Genomic DNA, 16,768 nt, shown 5'->3' with positions numbered 1-16,768 from the left:
GCCTTTCATGCTAGCACCCAGGAGGCAGAGAAAAGAGGATGGTGAGCTTGAGGCCAGCTTGGGCCACAGAGTGGGCTGGAGAGTTGGCTCAGCAGTTAAAAGTGCTTGGTGCTCTTCCTCAGCAGTTAAAAGTGCTTGGTGCTCTTCCTAAGGGCCAATGTTCTGCTCCCAGCACCCATGTCAGGCAGTTCATAAGGTCCTATAGATCCAGCTCCAGGGAATCCAATGTTCTCTTCTGGCCTCTGAAAACACTGGCACACACATGAACACATACATGAACATACACACAGACACACATACACTAATTGAAATCCTTTTTTTTAAAGGAACCTCATCCAATAACAATATGCAAAGCCAAATGAACAAAATCCCTGGATTCACTTGCCTTCCAGCCTAAGGCTTGGTTGTTGAGTACACATCTGATATTTACAGAGAAGAAACATTTTACTTACCTTCAAGCAGAGAATATCTTCTTTGGATAGCAATTGCCTATCACAAACCTCAACCAGTGCCTAGTCCCCTCATGGACATCAAGAAGAAAACTGAATATAAGGAAGTTACTCAGTTCTGAATGGGTGGCTAGATCTTAGTATTAATAAGAATTGCTAATGTTTACTGCTGGGCAGTTTTCTAAGTACATGAATATGCAATAAGTTAGAGCTAGCTCATAGCACCTCTTGATAATTCTCAGGTTTTGTGAATTAGTAGTTATTAAGCCATTGTTAGCTGGAATCTTCCTTGCCAGGAATATTTTCACTGTGGTAAATGGATCAAATACTTCAAAATAAGGCTCTGCATACCTCTAGCCAAGCTGGGTGTTAAACATTTGTCTACACACTTAAGATTGTCCCTCACAACTCTATATATCTGCACCTTCCTAATATGAGAAGTTGAAGCAAAGAAAGTTTAAATCAATAAGCTAAGGGAATATATTTGTAAGCAATCAGAGTTGTGTAAATCACCACAATCCACTGTCTTCAATAGCACAAATGAGGTCAAGAGAAGGCAGGGACATCTCTACCATCAACGATTTTACAAATGGCCTTCGCCTTTGGTGTATGGAGAAGTTAGCACCTGTTTTAGTGGTTCTGGTGTTGGAACATCTGACATGGTATTTGGTGGAAAGAGGGATCCCAGAACTCCTGTCCTATGGAGAAACAGCTCATTAATTCAGCTGAGACCCAAGGGTTCCACAGTCCACAGACAATTAATTAGCTAGTAATTATGATAGAGGGGGCATGAGACTCTGGAGGAAACGTGACAGAAATAGTCCCCACTGCAGTAGGTCAATAGTTCACCCCCTGCCCCCTCTCTCTCAATAGGATAGTATTTGAAGTAACCAGGGCCACATCTATCCCCTCCACCCAGCATCTGTTGTTTTTATGTAAGTTGTTCTAGTACCAATAAAGACTCAGGAGTCAGATATTGAGGTGAAAACTTGATAGAGCAAAGAAGCAGAGAAGTGACCAGCCGACCTTGCCTTTCTTAATGGAGACCCAGCAAGCACCTCTCTCCACATGTCCCAGACTGAAGAAGCAGGAAATCTCCAAGTCCCTCCCTACTCCTTCCTGTGTGTCTTCTCTATCCATATTCCCGGCTTCTCTACGACTGAGTCTGGTTGGCTAGTTGCTGGCTCCAACCCCTGATTCTAAGTTAATTGTATTAACACAGTCTCCGGGGTGTCACAATGAGATCAAACATCTCACAGCAAGCATCCAGACATTCCTCCTCATCCATTTGTCCACACAGGACTATACATTTAACATCTCTGAAATTTCCCCCTTTTTGCTCAATTCTTCTCAAACAGTCCACACTGTAATAATACAGGATGATCAAATCCTAGGTGTGCAGAAGACTTAGGATATTCATCTAATGTAATCCTTCATCTAATGTAAACCAAGCATCATAATGTGAATATAAGTTCTGTTATCCTAATTCAAATGAAGGTGGATGTACCAGAGCCATGGTTATACCTGGTTCTTAGTTTTGAACTCTGAATATGGAACTCGAATGTGTATATTTAGTAGTTGGGAGAATCCACAGTGGTTCTTTGGTGTGTTGAGCCACAGTTTGTAGCAGTGGTTAAAAACATGAATCTATATTCTCTCTACAGAGGCAGGAGAACAGTATTATATGGTGTAGCATATCTTTAATCCTAGCACTCAGGAGTCAGAGGCAGATGGATCTCTGTGAGTTCAAGGTCAGACTGATCTACATATCAAGTTGCAGGACAGACAAGACTATATAGTGAAACCTTGTTTTCAAAACAAAACAAAAAACCAGCTAACCAAACAAACAAACAAACCTATTGATATATATCATAACCACATAGAACTGGAAAGAAATGCACAGTTACCCACTGCTGTCAGTGAATGATTTTTTATCATCTATAAGTCATGGATATAAATGGCCACAGATCATAAATAAAACAACTAGGAAATCATGAATTTAAATATTTATTGTCTTTGTTTTAATACAATTTATTTCAAATTGGTTTTGTATAAATTAACTTTTTAATGCTGTTTGGACAGATTTATTATAATAATTCTATTCTTTTAAATAATTAAAATAAGATTTTTTAAAAGATTTTATTTATTATGCATACAACATTCTGCTTCCATGTATATCTGTACACCAGAAGAGGGCACCAGATCTCGTAAGGGATGGTTGTGAGCCACTATATGGATGGTGGTAATTGAACTCAGGTCCTCTGGAAGAGCAGCCAGTGCTCTTATCCTCTGAGGCATCTCTCCAGCCCTAAAATAAGATTGTTTATTTATGTGTATGTTGTTTAAGAGGGATGCCTACAGAGGCCAGAAAAAGATTCTTGATATCCTGGGGCTGGAGTTTCATGTGTTTGTGAGCTGCTTGTTGAGTATATTGGAAACAGAACTTGAGTCCTCTGGAAGAGGAGCACGTACTTTTAAATACAGAGCCATTTCCCCAGCCTCATAACATTTTTTTTTTCTGCTCTAGGACAGAGGGATGATTGTGGTGGTCTCTGGAAAAAATCCATGAGGAGTAAGCACAAATTAGGACTGAAAAGAAAGTTGTAACAATGTAAATGTGACAAGATTTATATTAGGAAGAGAATATTAGTTGTAGGTACATAACAATGACCATCTATGAGCCGGGCAGTGGTAGTGCACACCTTTACTCCCAGCACTCGGGAGGCAGAGGCAGGTGGATCTCTGTGAGTTCCAGGGCAGCCTGGTCTACAGATCAAGTGCCAGGATAGGCTCCAAAGCTACAGAGAAACCCTGTCTTGAAAAATCAAAATAAAAAAAAAAGAAAGAAAAAAAGACCATCTATGAAAGGAAAATTGGGCAAACTTTTGAACTTGATTATGATAATTTGCTTGTGAATATTTTGAATATATTTTCAGAATATGAAAAAGGTAACATTTGCTAATCTAAATAGTGTCTGAAATGGCTAAGAAAGTTCTAGATATATGTTCAGAGCTGTTGTTGATTCACATGAAATATTTAAAAATATGGCTCAACGGTTAGGAGTGCTTATTCTTCTTACAGAGCACCTGGTTTCAGATCCTAGCACACACACCACATCTCACAATTGCCTGTAATTCCAGTTTCAGGGCATCCACTGCTTTCCTCTGGCCTCTGAAGACTCCTGCACACACATAGTTTCATATATATCCTCAAACATTCACACATACACATCAAATAAACTTCAGAGTGTTAAAAATATAAATCCACATAAAATAACATTTTCTAGAGATTTTTTTATATACACAAAGACGTGCATGCTCGTGTGCGCATGCGCGTGCATGTACACACACACACACACACACACACACACACACACACACACACACACACGAACATACCTGTATGATACAAACCTATCACATGAAACCAATAGCAAATTTCCAAATTTTTCAGAAACTCATTTTCAAAGATCCATTAATTTAAAAGTTTAAAAGCAATTCAACATGGTTTAAAATAAATGTAGCAAAACTCATTACCTAAATTTGATTTTAAATACATATTACCTAAAATACACATTATTGCTAAAAAAGACTTAAAACGTTTTACTTCTATTTTTAATAGTGAAATTAGAAATAACACTCCCAGACTTATTCTAATAAGATTTGTTGAAAAACAGCTTATTTATAGCTTTCAGAATATTTCTTCAGGATGCAAAGTTTCTGAGAATTTTATACAAGGTATTTTGTATCAGGGTCTCCATCGCTTGCTTGTAGAATTTGCCACATGGAGCATTTCCACAGGATTTTGAAAATGTTAGCTACTACTGACAATTGTCTAATTTAATCTTTAATGGTGATTAAGTTTAATAACTGCTTTTGTTTGTTTATTTGTTTTTTTAGAATTCCAGAAAAATGTAACCATCAGCTTAATTGAAATTGTGTCCGTTAAGTGGGGTCAGCCAGGAGGGGAAGTGTACTGGGGGCATTTATAATAATTCAGAGAGTGGGAAATAAAATCCATAAAGATCTAGGGCTCCTCAAAATTTTGAAGTTGTTAGTGGTCTGATAGTCTGGACATCAGACCGCTAACATGATATCCTTTCAAAGTAAGGGCAGATTCCTGTGTTCACATTTAGCACCACTGGAAGCAAACCACTAATGCTTTGACCATAGGAGAAGCAAATTTCAGAGATGAGCTTTCTTCACAGACCCAATTCCCGGTGACTGACTAGACCTCAGAGCAGGAAAGAGGTGTTGTAGCCGTGTGTTCCTGCTTTGCACATCTGACCCACCAGACTCTAGAGTACTGAAGCATCAATGGCGGGAAGGAACTCTTGGCATCTAGAGTTCTTGGTCAAGGTTATCCTACAGTTGCTAGTAAAGTATCCATTAGGAAATGGTTCAGGCCTGGTATTCACTGAACTCTGCTGAGACATTGAGACAAGGCTCCCAACTGTGGGATATCTGATGTCAGCAAGGCTAGAAATGCTTACCATCAGTGGGGGTCTGTCAAGCCAACTGAAAGCCACATGGTGACAACATCCTTCACTACAGTATAGTAACCATACATCTCGATATAACACGAGCAAAACTGAAGCTGAAGCATGACTCATAAGTAGGTAACTGAGGTCCCCATTGTTGTCTTCCTGTCTCTCCTGTAGTATGCACCAGTCATTCATGCTCCAATTACCAATTTCTCCCTACTTTCATTCAAAAGGTCTTAATGTGTTTACCAAGCAGGCCTAGCAATCCTCCTGCCCTAAGATTTCTCTGTTAGGTATTTTTGGAGTCCCCATTTCTCCCCAACAGCCTCCAGAATGCCCTTTTTACCTCCTTGTTCCTCAGGGTATAAATGAGAGGGTTGAGTGTAGGAGTTCCCACCGCATAGAAGAGACCAAAGAACTTGCCTCTCTCTTGGGCATAGGGATTTTTAGGTTGCAGATAGACAGCAATGACTGAGCTGTAAAAGAGAGTGACCACAATGAGGTGGGAGGAGCAGGTCCCCAAAGCCTTTTTCCATGCTTCAGCAGAGTTTATCCTCAGCACTGCCCTGGCGATGGCACCATAAGAGACAAGGATGAGACTCAGAGGCACAACCACAAGGATGACACTGGACACAGCCAACTGAATCTCATTAAAAGTAGTGTCCCCACAGGAGAGTCGAATGAGAGATGGGACTTCACATAAAAAATCATCTATCTGCCTATGGGGACAGAAGGGCAGGCGGAGGGTGGGAGGTGTCTGAACTATGGCCTGAAGCAGCCCCATCATCCAGGCCACAGCGGCCAGCTGCCAGCACAGGCGGGGGTGGATGATGGTGGCATAGTGCAGGGGCTGGCAGACAGCCACATAGCGGTCAAAGGCCATCACAGTCAGGAGGATGCATTCGGTGGTCCCCAAGGACAGAAAGATGAAGAGCTGAACAGAGCATCCCAGGAAGCTGATGGTCTTTGTGGGGCCCCAGAGGTTGACCAGCATCTGGGGGACACAGGTTGTGGTGAAGCAGAGGTCCAGGAAGGAGAGGTTAGAGAGGAAGAAGTACATTGGAGAGTGGAGCCTGGGGTCCAGTGTGGACAGCAGGAGGATGAGGGTGTTTCCCAGGAGGGTGAGGAGGTAGGAACACAAGACAACCACAAAGAGAATCTTTTCCAGGCGTGGGTGTTCAGAGAATCCCAGCAGGAGGAAGCCCACTGGGGAGCTCTGGTTGACCATGCCCCGTTTCTACTATGAATCCAGCTGGAGTTGGTCTCTCATCATCATGATTCAATGTCGTGAAATTCTGCTATTTGAGCATTTCTGCTTTTGCTTTCTTGGGCACACGACCTTGTGTTCTCCTACTGCTCGTGGTCTTCTCCTACTGCTTCTGGTCAAATGTCTAGTGGTTCTGAGGAAACCAGGAACAGGTGGGTCCTCTCACTGGAGCATCTGATTGTTTGGTTAAGGGCAAAAGAGGCTGATTAAAAACATGGATTCGCTTGTTAATCTTCACTATCACTACAAACATTTGCTAAGCATATGTTATGCTGTGAACACTGACCTGTTGAAATTGTTCCTTCTATGTGGCCGAGATGACAATGAATTTCGTGGCTGATTGATGATCTGATGATAATTATTAGCAAGGATTTATCTTACTTTGTGGTAGCATTTGTGTTGTATTTAGTGCACATTTGCAGAAGAGTATACCAGAGAATGTGATATATATATATATATATATGTATATATGTATATATATACATATATATATGCACATAAAATTAAATTAAAGTTAAATATAAACCATCTTTGCGGCTCATAAAATTGGAACAATTATTTTCTCTTCAAGTGAAAAATCCTTACCTAAAATTTTTAATATATGTTAAGAAAAAAGTGTTAGATCTACAATGACTGTCATCTGATACTACACACCATAATTCCTTAAGAACATAGAATCATGGGGCTGGGGAGATGACTAAGTGGTTTAGAGCATAAACCACCATCACAGAAAATTTTAATTGCTTCCTAGCACTAATGTTGACCCACTCACAACTACCCAGATTTCCTGTTCTAGTGGATTGGACTCCTCTGGCTTTCTCAGTCACCTGTACACATGTGTGCACACTCACACACATACACACGTAATTAAAACAATAAAAATAATTTTAAAAAAACTGAAGGGGGTTCATTTAGTTATTGTCTTTTAATATAAGACAAAAATTTTTATCTTAATTGCAATTTACTCCTCCCTCCTTCCCTATCTCCCTCCCTTTCCTCCTAGTCTCCCTCCGTGTCTCCTCTTTCTCCTTCCCTCCTTTCTTTCTTTCCTCCCTCCCTCCTCCTTTCCTCCCTTTCCTTTTTCAAAGACAGAGTATTGCTACATCGCAGACACTGATCTAAAACTCACTATGTAGTCCTGACTACTACTACTACTACGGCACCATAATGTTGAAATATGGGACATCCAAAGTAGAGTTTGGTTTTGCATAATTCTTGGTTAATATCAAGATACATTTTCAAATATTTTATTTTAAAGTAAGTTTATGCATTCATAAAACTTATCAGAGTGGTTCTAAAGAACCCTATATACCTTTTTAAAAGATTTACCATTTAAGTTATTTTTTATTTTTTTCACTCACACTATATTCCGAGTTCCTTTTTTATTTTGAGTCACTGAGAGCAAGTTTGCTGGCATTAAGTTCATTTCCTCCTTCATATTTTGTTGTGCTTTGGCTACAACAATGTGGTCTCTGAAATAAACTTTGTACAGCAAGTGAATTCAAAGAATTATTATTTTATGTATATGAGTGCTCTATCAGCATGTATACTTTTATGCCAAAAGAGGGCATCAGAACCCATTATAGATGGCTGTGAGACACCATGTGGTTGTTGAGAATTGAACTCAGGGCCTTTGGAAGAGCAGCCAGTGCTCTTAACTGCTGAACCACCTCTCCAGTTCATAGTTCAAAGAATTTATAATTGATATTGCACTGTTACCTCACGAACACCCATATTCCAAAGTTGTTCATTGTTCCATTACCTTCAGAGGTGTCTTTGTTAGGATTTCTGTTGCTGTGATGAAACCCAGGACCAAAAGCAATTTGGGAAGAAAAGGGTGTATTTCAGCTTACAGATCTCACATTATACCTCATCACTTAGAGAATTCAGGGCAGGAACTGAAGAAGAGATCATGGAAGAGTGCTGTTCACTGGCTTGCATTCCATGGCTTGTTAAAGCTTCTTTCTTATATAATTCAGAACCACCTCCCCACAGTAGGGTATGTCTTTCCACCATTAGTCAAGAAAATGCCTTATAGAGCTGACCATAGGCAAGATGATGGTGGTGTTTTCTCAACTGAGGATCCTTTTCCAATATATCTCTAGCTTGCGTTATGAAGAAGAGGAGGCAATAAAAAATTCTGTGCCATCTTTCTTCCTCAAGCTTCACTGAGTCTCCTTCTGCCTCCTCTTCTTCCTCCCACATTTTCTCTCTGAGGGAAGAGCCCTCAACCTGAATCTCAAGTGCTTTATTGTTAATAATTTCTGCAAAAAGCTGTTTAAGTCTTAAAAGCCCTTTGCATGCCCCTCTTGATCACACTCACTTCCTACCCCTTAAGAGGCAATCACTCTTACTTGGATTATTTATAATAAGTTCTCCTATGTTGTTTTATAGCACTGCATTCTTGTGTTACTAAAAAGCAACTCAGGGGCTTCTTACTCAGCTTTGTACTCTTCAATACCCTTCCTGTATCCCTGGCTTTCTTACTCTCTTGGCTACTTTGTGTCTATTATTTTAAGATCTTAAATATTCATTATCCTTTGTCTGTCTTTCTGGTGTTTTTTGCTTTGTTTTCATTTTTTGTTTGTTTTGTTTTTGCTGTGTTTCAAAACATTCGCCATTTTATCTGATTATGAGACACCACCAAAACTCAAATATTACTTGACAGTCTTCCAGTTATGTCCATCTTCATGGATGTTTTCTTTTTCTTTACTGATATCTAAATCTGGTCATGCACTATAAGGTGCAGGGAATGGCTTGCTATATCTGCTCTTGATGGTGTCTACATCATGGTTGTGTTGCCATCTGCTGAGAGCTTTCTGCAGGTCTGGCCCCATGCTTCATTGCTAGAATAATCATTAGCATTGTTCTCCCTTTACAGAGGAGCAGTGTCAGAGCATTGAAACAACTTTCCCAACACTATACAGCCAGTAAGGCCAGGTCTGGATTCTGAACCATTTGGCTTCCTGGCAGGTACTCAAGCACTCTGCATCAATTGTGTAACCCAGATAAATTGGCTGTATTCTACCCTTGTTTACAGTGAAGAGAAACACAGAGAGGCTAAACAATTTGTTCAGGACAATACTATGTGTGCCAGACATGGCTCCACTCTAGAAGACACAGGAGATTTTGATGAACTGTAGGAGAAGAAAAATCCCAAGACTTACCACGATCAGGTCAGAATCTTCTCACCCCTTGGCAGCCAAGGTTTCCCCACAATGAGGAACTTCTGGTCTGAATGGGGCCTCCACTTGATCTTCACAGCATGAAAACTGAGAGCAAACTGATGTCTTGTGCTCCTTTGAAAGCACTGGTATTAGGGCTGAGCAGCAATGTGGTTGGGAATGCCATTCTGCACTTCCCAATGGCATTACCAGGATGCAACTACCATGTTTTGTTTTGATTTCCATTGAATATATGGAAACACAGACAGGTTAAGTAATTTAGTTAGGACAATATAATCTGAGCTGAGACTTGAACCAAAGGAGACTGATTCCAGGATCAATAATTTACTGGATCTTACCACCATTTTTCTGCCAAAGTCAGGAAGTTACCTTGCCTTTCACTAGCACTAGAGATAGAAAGGAGGGATCCCTGGACTCCCATTCCATAGGGACACATGTTCATTATTTCTGCCAGGACTCTGGGGCCTCTGCCCATTGATGATTAATTAGCCACTGTAGACAATGATGCTTAAGAGTGGAGGGATGGAGGTTAACATTCTATGAGAATATTTATGTTGAACAGGTCACCCTCCACTCATTTGTGTCACCTAGGGGGCACACTGGCATTATTTTATCTATGGTGTCCTTCTGGGTGTCCCATTTATTTCTCTTAAGTCTTGCTTCAACCCTCTCAGTACATAAGCACTATATTTTATTTTGTATCTCTTTGTTAAAATTCAGGTACAGTTTACATACATTAAGTACTGAGGTTTAAAAAATTATTATCTTGTATTAGTTAGTACATTGAGTTCCATTATAACATGCTCACGATGTATGCAATGAAATTTGATTATATTCATCCTCGATTACTTTCTCTTGTTCCACTTCTCCCAATAGTCTTCTCTTTTCCCTTCTATTTTATGTTCATTTTCATGTGCAACCCAGTGAGTTATATTAGGTTTGCTTAAAGTAATGTGGGTGAGGAGTCATTTACAGGAACATGGGCCCCTCACCAGTTGCTACACCATTGAAGACAATGCCACCTTTTCCTTCTCTGCCTCATTATATATGAATTAACCTTAACATCAGACAGTTTATTATTTATAGACTTCAAGAAGTATGACACTGAAAAGGAGATATCCCACTGTATTATCAGAAACAGTGGGATGTAGACTAGAGATGCAACTCTGTCTCTTCCTGCAGCAGCCTGTAGAGTTCTCTTCATAGACTTCTACATAAGTGAAGATGGGATGAGTTTGCTGAAGAAAAGTAACCCAGTGTGGGCCAATGTGAAGCAGAGCTTGATTTAATGAGGAAGAAACTGTCTATAGATTCAGCATTGGAGACAGAGGTACTCAGAGCAGGGTAGAGCACACAGAAAGTGTGTATGTGTACTTCACAAGAGACAGTTGCTCTTTGCTCTTTGCTCTTTAGTTTCTCAGTGGCTGCCATTATTTTTGGTAGCCCTCAAATTATATCTCAAAATGTTGCTAAGATAATTTCTCCCTCTTTGTCATTTTGCCTCTTGGGCAACCAGCCTCCAGCAGTGCAGGGCTTAAAGGGATTCCACAGACACTTTTTATCTTCTTGGATAAAAGGAAAAGACACACACTCTCTTGATGATTTCCTTTATTCTTCTTTTGCATTCTCTTCTCTATTCTTATCTCTATCCAGAATTGCCCCCTCTGTCTTTCTTGATGCTTTCCTTCTATCTTTCTTAACGTTTTCCTTCTAATTCTCTCATTCATGGTGATGTTGTCCTTCTCATTCTCTCTGTTTTTCCCTTACGGTTACATGCCCTAGCAAATCTTTCAAGCAATATAAAAATTACAATGTGGTTATATTCTGTTTTTTTTCCAAGTGAATGATTAAAATGATTACAAGTAAAAAAAAACAGCATGTTTTCCATATCTCTTGATACGATTAAACATTTTATGTACTAAACGTGAAAAACAAGTTGTCTCAAGAACCCATGTACATTCATACTCAAGCAACTCATTATATATTGACAGAGTGTAAGGAAGCAAGATATTCTTCTCAGCCAGTTCTTTTACTGGCAGGCTGCATTTTGCAGTTACAAAGAAAGGATCAACCACTTTACTACTCATCTTGAAAGGTAATCTTATAAGGAATCTTAAAAGAATCACAATCTCAACTTTTATGTATGAAAAAGAACCAGTCATCTCTATTTTTATCTTCAGGGTATATAGATATCAGGAGGATATCAATCTCCTGATATATAATGAATTAATCACCTTTGGTCATCTACCAATCCTAGCAAGAAAGGCACATCAACTAATGATAATTGGGAAGCTTTGTTCTTGCTCCCTGACCTTAAAGAGTTCCCTACTCAGCTGTGTGCCTTTGTAAAACTTTAGATTGTCTTCTTGGTTTTTCACCTCAAAGCTATTTAACAAAAACATCTTAGCCTAACTTTAAGTTATTTTTAAAGCTTTGTTTCAGCTACTATGCACTCCAAAATCTGTGAACACATTTCCCAACATTAAGATTAACAGAATTTAAGATAGCTGGGCTACTGGGACTCAATTGTTTCCCTTAATCATTAATCTAAGGAGCCACAGTCTATGTGGCTCCTCAATAGAAACTCATTTGTTCTAGCAGTGTGACACTTTGGTGTTTTTTTTTTTATCCTCAAAACTCTATTTAAACTAACATTGTTATTATCAACTAATTAGACAGTACAGTTTAGGAAGAAATCATCTTCATAAATAATCCACAGGTAAAAATTCCCAATAGAAAAGGATGTTTCTTTTTCTTTCTTACTTTTTTTTCTTTTTGTTTTTTTGAGACAGTATTTCTCTGTGGCTTTGGAGGATGTTCTGGAACTAGCTCTTCTAGACCAGGCTGGTCTTGAACTCACAGAGATCCACCTGCCTCTGCCTCCCTTAAAGGTCTGTGCCACCACTGCCTGGCAGAACAGGATATTTCCATGAGATAAACACACTGTGTTACAGGCAGTGGGGATCTCCCCACACATATTCACACCATGCCAGATACCAGAGAAAGATGGCAGCAGCAAACATGTAAAGGCACAGCAGAAGCAAAAGACATTCTGGATTCTGTGGTCTCAGGGCCTTGCCTATCTGAGATTCACCCATCAGAGATTCACCTCATGGTAAGCTGACATCTTGAGCTTCAATGGCCACTGACATTTGGCCAGTGAGATTATAGGTTACCTCCTGAGGTGTCTTGGGTAGGAATACAACCTGATAACATGAAACCACAGATTCCTATTCATTTTAATTCAGAAAGCACACAAGTATTTTCCCCTCAGCTCTCCACAGAGTCCCCATCCTTCCCCAGCAGCCTCCAGAATGCTCTCTTGACCTCCTTATTCCTCAGGGTGTACACAAGAGGGTTGAGTGTAGGAGTCCCCACTGCATAGAAGAGACCAAAGAACTTGCTCCTCTCTTGGGCATAGGGATTTTTGGGCTGCAGATAGACAGCAATGACTGAGCTGTAGAAGAGGGTGACCACGATGAGGTGGGAGGAGCAGGTCCCAAAAGCTTTTCTTCGCCCTTTTGCAGAGTTTATCCTCAGCACTGCCCTGGCGATGGCACCATAAGAGACAAGGATGAGACTCAGAGGCACAAGCAGGAAGATGACACCTGCAACTGCCAACTGAATCTCGTTAAAAGTAGTGTCCCCACAGGAGAGCCTAATTAGAGATGGGACTTCACATAAAAAGTCATCTATCTGTCTATGAGCACAAAAGGGCAGGCGTAGGGTGGGTGGTATCTGAACTATGGATTGGGCCAAACCTATAGCCCAGGCCACAGCTGCCAGCTGCTGACACAGGCGGGGGTGGATGATGGTGGCATAGTGCAGGGGCTGGCAGACAGCCACATAGCGGTCAAAGGCCATCACAGTCAGGAGGATGCACTCTGTTGTCCCCAGAAGCATGAAGATGAAGAGCTGGACAGAGCATCCCAGGAAGCTGATGGTCTTTGTGGGGCCCCAGAGGTTGACCAGCATCTGGGGGACACAGGTTGTGGTGAAGCAGAGGTCCAGGAAGGAGAGGTTAGAGAGGAAGAAGTACATTGGAGAGTGGAGCCTGGGGTCTAGTGTGGACAGCAGGAGGATGAGGGTGTTTCCCAGGAGGGTGAGGAGGTAGGAACACAAGACAACCACAAAGAGAATCTTTTCCAGGCGTGGGTGTTCAGAGAATCCCAGCAGGAGGAAGCCCACTGGGGAGCTCTGGTTGACCATGGTCTATTGTGAAGCTGCCTGATTAGTGTGATATAACAGGCCTAATGAAAATCCATTTCATGTGCTTCTCAAGACATTATCAAGACATGCCAGGTGGACATTTTCTTCTTCCTCTGCTCTCCCAAGCTCCCTTTCCAGTCTCAACAAGCAGATCTTTGCCCTCGACAGTTTCTTTTGGTCAAACATTGTCTACTGCCTATGAGAATGTGGTGTAGGCTCCACATTCTGACTTCCTGGTTAAGGGTGGAGAGTGTCAGATGGGTTAAACAATTCATTCACTCATTCGGTAGAAATGTGCTGGGTGCCCAATATTCTCAGTGCTTTTCTGTTTTGTCTCTATGCTGTCTCATGCCTGTCATCTTTTGGAGGAACTAGTTAAATACTGTCTTTTATGGCTATGAATGTATCCTTGAGGCAGAAAGCTGCCAAGCACGAACTGTGGTTTGAATCTGAGGTTTACAAATAAATAAGTCAATAAAGAAATAAATTCAAACCAATTGCTTTAAATGAATTTTCAGGTTGTGTCTCTGTAAATTTCAGTTTCATCATTTTTGTGTTGACCTTGCAAATACTTATCTGCATAACTGGAAATATATTTTATTTATTTTGTACTTCTTTGTAGCAGCACCAATTAAGATACACGGACCTAGGCTAAATATAGGAAAATTTTATTCAGAGGAAAAGTCTCTTACATAAGAAACCTGTGACCCGCAGGTTCCAGCTCCAAGGATCCACAACTGGGCTGCTCTCCTTTATCCCACCAGAACCAAGAGAAAGCAAGGCTGCCCTGGACCCCAGACCAAATACCACAGGCTCACCTATGCACCAGCCACAGATGTGGCTGGTTGGGTCTCTCACTACACTTCTTATTTTGTAAGACAGCTTATCAGAGACAGAATGATTGTTTTGTTTGTTTGTTTGAAATAGGGTTTCTACTATAGGCTGGCCACTGGCTCCAGGTAATCTTCCTCCATGCGCTTCTGGAATGCTGGGCCTATAAGTGTGAGCTACCAAATCTGACTCAGAATGTGTTATGTAGGTGATAGATTTTCTTTCATTCATACATAGTTGATTATTTCAGTTGTATTGGCTTCTTTACTATCTATTACTAAATGCTGCCCTGGCTATTAAGTAGCTTTGGTCCAATCACTCAGTCCTCATGAAAACTTAACAGGCAGGAGGCAAGAGTGGCTTGTTAAAATCACTGTGGCTCACAGTTCCAATATCAAAAGACTTAGATATAAATGCCAATCATGCAGGTGTATAAGGTTAATGAAAGTACAGAATTTCTAAAGTGGGGAGAATTTCATTGGAGAAAACCCCATCAGTGAAGTGACTGGAAATAGTGGAGCACATCAGGCCAGCTTAGTGACAGATGAGGGCTATGCAGTTCCTCTGGAAGCTGAACTGAGGACACAGGGTTCTCTGGCCTGGCAGATGACAGGCAAGCAATGGGTGGGTGGGGCCCTGCCAGAAGTATTCTAAGATGGAAGAACTCTCAGTTACAGGGCTCTAGCTCACTCATTCTTTCTGGAACCTTCTGGTTTCATTTCTTCCACCACTTGTTTTTGCTCCTACAGAATATTTCTCATTATTGCTATCTTATATTCAAACCAAAGTATAGACAAAGCAAATCTCTACAGTATAAACAATAAGGAGTTCAGCTTCTAATGTATCCAGTAACCAGGTTAGGGCTGTAAACAGACATCCCAAGTATCTCTGGGGTCTTGTGTGCCCCTCCCTGGCTTCCCATTTTCCATCCTCTAAGATGGAACTTGACTTTACATGATTTATTCCCTGTCTTCTCATCTCTTTTGTTTCTTTAAAAAATACATTGCACAGAGGCTGGAGAGATAGCTCAGCTGTTAAGGGCACCTACTCTTTTGCAGAGGACCCCATGTCAGTTCCCAGCATCCACATAGTGGCTCACAACCATCCCTTACTCCAGCTCTAGAAGACACGATACCTTCTTCTGGTCTCTGCAGGTACCAAGCCATGCAGTGAACATAAACACATGCAGGCAAAATGCACATACACATGATATAAAATAAATAAATCTTATTAAGATACATAGCGTTTAGTGTGTGTGTGTGTGTGTGTGTGTGTGTGTGTGTGTGTGTGTGTGTGTGTTGCAGGTAATAGCACAGCTTGTGGAAATTGCTTTACTTCTATGATAAGAATCCATGAGATCAAATCCAGGTCATCAGGATTTGGTGGAAGCTGGCCATCTGAAGGGGCTGATGAAGTTCTGGTAATCATTACCTGCTTTTTCTATTAGCACTTTCCAACTGTGAAGTGCATCACTTTGTGCCAAGTATGGTAAACAGCTCCCTGAGTATCTGGTTTCCATAGCAGCCCTGCAAAGATCTTACCAATTTTACTGTGAATTTTTACAGTGAACTACCTCAGGGCAAATAAAGTTTCTCAGGTTCCCACTCAAGAAAAGTGTTGGGACCAAGAGAATTCTAGAGAATTTTTCCCGTACCTGGGGGAGTATAGGATAATACCTAGTGCAGAGCTATGAGTCTGTGGCATTTTCCTATCCAAAATATCACTGTGATTTAATGTGGCTGATAAAAAAAAAAAAACTCATCCTGTTGTAGTACCTAATGTCTGTCATCTTGGAAATCTAGAGGCAGCAGTGGGTGGATTTTGTTTGGGACCAGCCTGGGGTACCCTTGCTCCAAAAGCTAAAATTCAACCCCCAAAATAATAGAGCCCCAAAAGCTAGCAGATAAAAGCCCCCACTCCCTTGAACTCCCCATCTGGGACTCTATTGTTAAGGACACATGGAAGCCTGGATTTCATAAGAGAATAGCAAATATTCTACTTACCCTCATTTGAAAAAGATCTGCTTTGGTTGCCAGCAATTGCCATAATGAAATTCTTAATGGTGCTTAGTCTCTGCATGGATATCAAGAAGGAAAGTTGAAATGAGAAACTAGATCTTTGGTTGTGATAAGAGTCACCAAGCTTTATAGGCAGGCTCTTTATTGAACACACACTCATGTGATTTGTTGGAACTAACTTACTTGATTCTTAAATTCTCAGATTTTATGATAAAGCTTTTAAATTATAATTACCTAAAATCTTCCGTGCTAGGAGTGTTTGTACTGTGTAAACAGCAAATACTGTACATGAAGGGCCTAGCATTCCTCCAGCCAAGCCATTAAAC

At 40.7% G+C, this 16,768-nt stretch overlaps 3 protein-coding genes across 4 annotated transcripts in view; 1 reads left to right on the top strand and 2 right to left on the bottom strand.

Annotated features, from left to right (window-relative positions):
- Ubd (ubiquitin D) overlaps window positions 1-16,768 on the top strand; it is a 49,121-nt gene that overhangs the window by 4,137 nt on the left and 28,216 nt on the right. The window lies entirely within an intron of this gene.
- On the bottom strand, window positions 5,222-6,160 carry LOC100769884 (olfactory receptor 2H1). The gene has a single exon (XM_035450379.1). The coding sequence runs from the start codon at window positions 6,158-6,160 to the stop codon at window positions 5,222-5,224; it is 939 nt and encodes a 312-aa protein (XP_035306270.1).
- Window positions 12,655-13,593, bottom strand: LOC100750504 (olfactory receptor 2H1-like). The gene has a single exon (XM_027388709.2). It carries the CDS (start codon window positions 13,591-13,593, stop codon window positions 12,655-12,657), a length of 939 nt encoding a protein of 312 aa, XP_027244510.1.

Source organism: Cricetulus griseus, assembly GCF_003668045.3.
Source record: "Cricetulus griseus strain 17A/GY chromosome 1 unlocalized genomic scaffold, alternate assembly CriGri-PICRH-1.0 chr1_0, whole genome shotgun sequence".
In the NCBI taxonomy this organism is placed as follows: domain Eukaryota; kingdom Metazoa; phylum Chordata; class Mammalia; order Rodentia; family Cricetidae; genus Cricetulus; species Cricetulus griseus.
This window is presented reverse-complemented; position numbering and strand designations above follow the sequence as displayed.

Coding starts and splice junctions, on each gene's coding strand:
- LOC100769884 (XM_035450379.1), bottom strand. CDS start 6,160: ATGGTCAACCAGAGCTCCCCAGTGGGCTTCCTCCTGCTGGGATTCTCT.
- LOC100750504 (XM_027388709.2), bottom strand. CDS start 13,593: ATGGTCAACCAGAGCTCCCCAGTGGGCTTCCTCCTGCTGGGATTCTCT.